This window comes from Neomonachus schauinslandi, chromosome 16 (assembly GCF_002201575.2).
Source record: "Neomonachus schauinslandi chromosome 16, ASM220157v2, whole genome shotgun sequence".
Lineage (NCBI taxonomy): Eukaryota > Metazoa > Chordata > Mammalia > Carnivora > Phocidae > Neomonachus > Neomonachus schauinslandi.
In genome coordinates, this window is record NC_058418.1 from 14,022,898 (window position 1) to 14,029,350 (window position 6,453).

General features: G+C 55.2%; 1 protein-coding gene across 3 annotated transcripts in view; it reads left to right on the forward strand.

The window, feature by feature from the left end:
• The first annotated feature begins 2,711 nt into the window (after positions 1-2,711).
• Positions 2,712-6,453, forward strand: part of PPP1R14A (protein phosphatase 1 regulatory inhibitor subunit 14A) — a 4,285-nt gene continuing 543 nt past the window's right edge. Inside the window, exons 1-3 of one of the 3 annotated variants that reach the window (XM_021701093.1) lie at positions 2,712-2,982; positions 5,053-5,133; positions 5,683-5,715. In XM_021701093.1, the coding sequence (XP_021556768.1) occupies positions 2,782-2,982; positions 5,053-5,133; positions 5,683-5,715 (315 nt within the window). In that variant the 5' untranslated portion in view covers positions 2,712-2,781. The remainder of the gene's footprint in view (positions 2,983-5,052; positions 5,134-5,682; positions 5,716-6,453) is intronic. The other 2 variants (XM_021701094.1, XM_044922298.1) reach the window with 2 other exon arrangements.

The following is a 6,453-nucleotide window of genomic DNA, read 5'->3' on the forward strand; positions in this document are numbered from 1 at the left end:
GAATTGCTGATTCATATGGTAACTCTAAGTTTAACCTTTTGAGGAACTGCCAGACTCTTTTCCAAAGTGGCTGCACCATTTTACATTCCCAACATCAATGTATGAAGGTTCTGATTTCTCCACAGCCTTGCCAACACTTGGTATTTTCCATTTAAAAGAAATTACAGCCATCTGGGGTGCCTGGCTGGAAGAGCCTGCAACTCTTGATCTGGGGGGTCATGAGTTCAAGCTCCACATTGGGTGTACAGCTTACTATAGAAAATAAATAAACATTAAAGAAGAAATAAATTATAGCCATCCTACTGGGTATGAAGTGGTATCTCCTTATGGTTTTGATTCACATTTTCCTGATAATTAACATGTTGAGCATCTTTTCAAACGCTTACTGGTCTTTGTATATGTTTTTTATTTATTTTAGTTTTTTAAAATATTTTATTTATGGGGTGCCTGGGTGGCTCAGATGGTTGGGCATCTGCCTTTGGCTCAGGTCATGATCCTGGGACTCCAGGAACACGACCTGAGCCGAAGGCAGTCGCTTAACCAACTGAGCCACCCAGGCGCCCTAAATAAATAAAATCTTAAAAAAAAAAATTTATTTTATTTTATTTATTTATTTGAGAGAGAAAGAGAGTGAGCGCCCGAGAGAGAATGCGCATGAGCCAGGGGAGAAGCAGAGAAGCAGACCCCTGCTGAGCAAGAAGCCTGATGCAGGACTTGATCCCAGGACCCTGAGATCATGACCTGAGCAGAAGGCAGACGCTTAACTGACTGAGCCACCCAGGTGCCCTGTATATCTTTTTTAGAGAAATGTCTATTCAGAGCCTTTGTCCATTTTTTCATTAGGTTATTTGTCTTATCATTATTATTGAGTTTCACCACTTCTTTATTTTAATTACAAGTATCTTATTGGGGGCACCTGGGTGGCTCGGTCAGTTGGGTGCCCAACTCTTGGTTTCAGCTCCAGTTGTGGTCTTGGGGTCATGGGATTGAGCCCTGAGTGGGCCTCTGCACTCCGTGCAGAGTCTGCAGGGGATTCTCTCTCTGTCTCACTCTCTGCCCCTCCCCCACCCTCTCTCTGTCTCAAATAAATAAATAGGGGTACCTGGGTGGCTCAGTCGGTAAAGCGTCTGCCTTTAGCTGGGATCGAACCCCACGTCGGGCTTCCTGCTTAGCAGGGGAGTCTTCTCCCTCTCCCTCTGCCCCTGTTCACGTGCTCCCTCTCTCACTCTCTCTCAAATAAATAAAATCTTTAAAAAATTTAAAAAATCAATAAATAAAATCTAAAAAAACCCAACAACAAGGACCTTATCAGGTATATGATTTGAAATTCTTTCTCCATTCTGTGGGTTGTCTCTTCACTTTCTTAATGATGGCCTTTGAAACACAAAACTTTTTTTTTTTTTAAGTAAGCTCTATGCCCAACATGGGGCTCGAACTCAGGACCCTGAGATCAAGGGATGCAAGCTCCATGGACTGAGCCAGCCAGGCACCCCTGAAACACAAAAGTTTTTAATTTCAATGAAGTCCAATTTACCTATTTTTTCTCTTGTTGCTTCCGCTTTTGATGTTATATCTAAGAAACCATTGCCTATTTATGGATAGTTTTAAACAGGAATGGGACATGGCCAAATTTAAGTTTTAAAGTATCGTTCTTGCTGCTTGTAATCAGAAGTGGTAAGACTGGTGAAGTAAGGGACTTCTGTGATTACCCTTGCTAAAATTGCAACCCCTCCTTCACTTCATTTCTCCTTCCTGCTTCATATTTCATATCATATTGTGGGGCGCCTGGGTGGCTCAGTTGTTAAGCGTCTGCCTTCTGCTCAGGTCATGATCTCAGGGTCCTGGGATCAAGCCCCACATCCTGCTCCCTGCTCCGCGGGAAGCCTGCTTCTCCCTCCCCCACTCCCCTTGCTTGTGTTCCCTCTCTCGCTATGTCTCTCTCTTTCAAATAAATGAATAAATTCTTAAAAAAAAAAACTTATCATATTCTAATAAGCTGTGTAGTAGTGCTTATTATTGACTGTTTCCAACACAAAAATGTCAACTCCCTGACTTGTTTGTTCACTGCTCTATCTCTAGTGCCTAGAACATACTCCTGGTGTGTGTGCATGTGACGCGCGCCCGTCTCCCCCTGCTTAGGTCACTAAGAAACCCATGGGGAAGGGAGTCGGGGAGAAGGGGCCTGGTAATCACCAGAGGGAGAGAGGACCGTCTGGATGCTATCCTGCTCGAGCAGTCTGATATGAGAGACAGAGGCTAACAGATGTCATGATGTCAAACGAATACATATTTGTTGAATAGAGTGAGTGAATAAGTGAACGAAAGGCTGCATGGATGAGTGAATAAATGAAAGAACGAATAAATGTTGTACTGTGAGTTCTCTGGCTGGATCTTCCCTTGCAGAGAAAGGCGGCACGGGGGCTCCTGCACTGCCCCTTGCAGCCACCAGGGCGCGCAGGCAGGCCCGGTCCCCAAGAGCCTGTCCCGGGACCCCGCCCCCCGGGATCCAGGCCCCGGGAGCCCCAGCCGCCCGGCCCCGGCCTGGGACTCCCCGACCGCGCGCATACCTGGACTGGGCACGGCTGCGGGCTTTACGCGGTGCAGCGACCAGTCCCTGAGCTGCCGGCGGGGAAACTGAGGCCCGGGAGACTGGGGCGGAGCTGGCCCCGGGGCGAGCCCAAGCCCCCGCCCCCGGCCGGCCCCGCCCCGGCCCGTAAGAGGCCCCCTGGGCGCCGGGCGAAGCCGCACAGCGCGGCGCGGGGGGCCGGGGCCGGGATCGCAATGGCAGCTCAGCGGCTGGGCAAGCGGGTGCTGAGCAAGCTGCAGTCTCCGTCGCGGGCTCGCGGCCCGGGGGGCAGCCCCGGGGGGTTGCAGAAACGACACGCGCGTGTCACCGTCAAGTACGACCGGCGGGAGCTGCAGCGGCGGCTAGACGTGGAGAAGTGGATCGACGGGCGCTTGGAGGAGCTGTACCGCGGCAGGGTGAGGCAGGGAGGGGTACGGGGGCGAAAGGGGGTGGGGATCTCGGAGCGACAGACCCCGGGCCCGGACACCCTACGCCCTTGGGGGTCTCTGTTGCTTGTGCTGGCCTCGGTCACAGAAGAGAGCGCACTCCCCGGGACCAGGCATGCATGGCGCTTGCTGTCTCCCCTCCATGGCTCTCTGCTTGTGGACCCAGAAACACACTTGGGTCTCCAGAGATGGTTGTGCATAGTGGTTGAGCATATGGGGGGGCGAGGAGGCAAAGTTGGGGAGCCAGAGCGGCCATATCTGGAGAGAGGTTGGGGGAAGGGGATGTCTCAAAGCCAAACTTAGATACGGAGACCCAGAGACGCCCAGCAAAGAAAGCAACAGCATTCACAGACGCGCACAGCGACAAGTTAGCGCCCCTGACAGACTCTCAGGGACACAGGCTGTGGTCCCCTACAGATCAGCACCCACAGACACAATAGCACAGGCCACAGCCGAACGCAGACACCCCGCACAGCTACACCCACACAAAAGGACTCCAGTTACAGCCGCTCAGAGACCCGCGAAGGAGCAGTGCGCACAGCGCTCTAGCTACCCCTCCCCTGGGGCCCGGAATGTTTCGAGTAACAGCCATCCGTTGCCTCCTAAAAGCAAAAGCCAAGAACCACATGCAAACACAGTGACAGGCGCTACAGCCGCTCACAGACGGAAAACGGCAGAAAGTACAGCTGCACGCAGACAGAAAACCGCGCGCTGTAGGTACACGCGGGGCGGGAGCGACAGCCTCCAATGGGACGCACAGGCTACGGACACACATTTCACACCTTCCGCTTGAGTCTCCGCTTGAAGTCACACTGCACCACACACGAAACACAATCCCAGGGACGTGGTGGTTGTGTCGGCGGACAGACAGCATGCACAGCTCGAAGGTGACACAAGGCATGGCCCCTCACGGCAACATGAGGTCCCACCGTTGTCAGGCACACAGGGAGTCTCCTATAGGTAGACAGAGTAGCCCAGCGGCCATCGGTAGGTGGCATCCTCTAAAGTCATCCTCCGATGGTGGGCATTACAGTGGTTGTGACACACGACAGTGAGACAAACGCAGCTAAACCAGGGCCACATGTCTCACAGTCATCGGACCGTAGCCACCCCCCGCCCCCGTGCAGTCCACGCCCATGACACCCCATACCTCTGCACTCTCAAGCGGGCCCTGGCCCCTTGGCCTTGGCCTCTGGCTCACACGCAGAGCTTCGCACAGGGGTGTGACCCACTTACAGACTATCCAGGCCTTTGCTCACCCCCCTTCTCCGCACACAAACCCGGGACCACCCAGCCCTGAGGCCCACAGTGAAGTCAGAAGGGCTTTGGGTGGGGGAGGAAAAAAATCTGTAGCCTCAGGGATCTCATGCTTTGACAGCTGGATTCTGTCCCCCACAGGGCTAGTGAGCCAGCCTGCGTTTGGCTTTTTGCCCCAACAGGCTATCCGAGGAATCCCCCTCTGGGCCGCTCAGAGTTGGGCTCCGTGGCTCATCCCACCCACCCACTCTGGGGGCCGTTGGTGGTCATCTCTCTGGTCTGACCGGGCTGCACTCTTGGCCCTGGGGGCTGGCCTGAGCCCTACCCTCCCTTCCGGTCCTCTTAGGCAAGGGGCCCCCCCAGCCGGCTCTGGCCGGCCTGCACCCCTCCCCCACACCTAGTGCTTAGACTTTTCCTTGAAAGGGCAGAGGCAGCCCCTCTCCTGAATCACAGAATCTGACATTCCAATACTCGACCAGGCCTGTTCCCCTCTTGGGAACTGGGGCCGAGGAGAGAGACCTGTGCCAGCCCCAGGGCTCTCGGGGCTCTGGGGCTGCCTGGAATCTGAGCTGGTACAGGGCCCTGGGCCTCTGTCAACCCTTCTGTCCCCCCTCCCCCCAACACCCAGATGTCCCGCCTTGGCGGTGCTGTCCCTGACTGCCACAGTGTTGCTCCAGAACCCGCCAGCTGGGCCCTGGGGCCGGTGGGGCTTCTCCGGAGGCCTGGACAAAGGCGAGGGAGGGACAGGCACGCGACCCTGACCACTCCTCCCTCCTGCCTTAGGAGGCAGACATGCCTGAGGAGGTCAACATTGATGAATTGTTGGAATTAGAGAGCGAAGAGGACAGAAGCCGGAAAATCCAGGTAGGTGAAAGGGAGAGCTGCCTTCCCCCACCTTGCACCTTCCTGAAAATCACAACAATAGTCCACATGTTTACTGAGCACTTACTATGTGCCGGGCACCGTTTCAGTTACTTTCCACTTAACGCATTTAATCCTCACAAATCCTGTGAAGGGTGTATGGTTTCCATCTTCCAGATGAGGAAAATGATTTAATCACTCGCCCCGGGTCACAGCTCAGAAGGAACAGAGCTGGGAGTGAAAGCCAGGCAGGCCGGTGTCCTTGCTGTTAGGAAACGCTGTGTGACCTTCCAGCCCTCTCTGGACTTAGAGCTAATCCTGGTGCAGAGTTTCTTGACTTACCCGCCCTCCCCCCCCCCCCCCCCGCCCCGTTGCTCTATAAGACCCTCAGGCCATGTTCTTCCCTGGCGACCAGATGGGAAGTCCACCCTGGAGCCTGACTTCCTTTTGTCTTGTTGCCTTGGGGCTTTGTTGGGAAAGAGAAGGGGCTGGAGGGGCCGAGGGGCTGGTTATTTACTCTTTTCTTTTTTTGCGGGGGGCGGGGGGGTTTAGGGACTCCTGAAGTCGTGCAGGAACCCCACAGAGGTGAGTGTTCCCTCCCTGCTCTGGGCCTCTGCATCCTGGTGAAGAAGGGGGTCCCTGGGGAGGAGGGAAGACGCTGCCTGGCCCAGGGGCGGCAGAGGGAGCCCTGGAGAGCCCTCTGAGTCTCTCAGGCCTTTCCTCAGCTCCAGTGGTGTCTTTGTCTTCCTCACCCCGCTTGTCTCTCCCCATCTGCCGCTGGGGCCTGTCATCTCCTCCCCACTGAGACACTCCCCATCTGTGTCCGGCTTCTGCTGGTGCCTCTGCTGCCCTCTCCTTTGGGCGGCCAGTCCTGGGGCTCAGCCTCACCCCTCCACTCGGTCCCCTCCAGCTGCTTCTGCCACCCTGGGATTCCCTTCCCCACTCTGCTCCCCCGATCCCTCCAGGCCCCGAGCGGCCCAACCCCTCCCACTTCCTTCCCTGCTTTAAAAGGGAGAAATATGTTTCTCCAAGCAGCTCTGGGCTGCCTGAGGGACAAACGTCATTGTGTGTCTGTCTGCCCCTGGAGCTAAGGCCTCTGTCCCTGGGGACCTTCCTGTGATCCCTTGGCCTGAGAAATATCTTGATGTCTCTCTGGGGCCGTTTCTTTCTCTGTCCTTTTGTCTCTCCCTCTGCATCTCTGTGTCTGTCCTGATCCCAGTTTCTGGGTCTCTGTCTCCCTCCCTGTCTGTGGCTCTGGCTCTCCCTGTCTCTCTGTTTCTTTCGCTCTGTCTCCCTCCCTGTCTCTCTGTTTCTTTCGCTCTG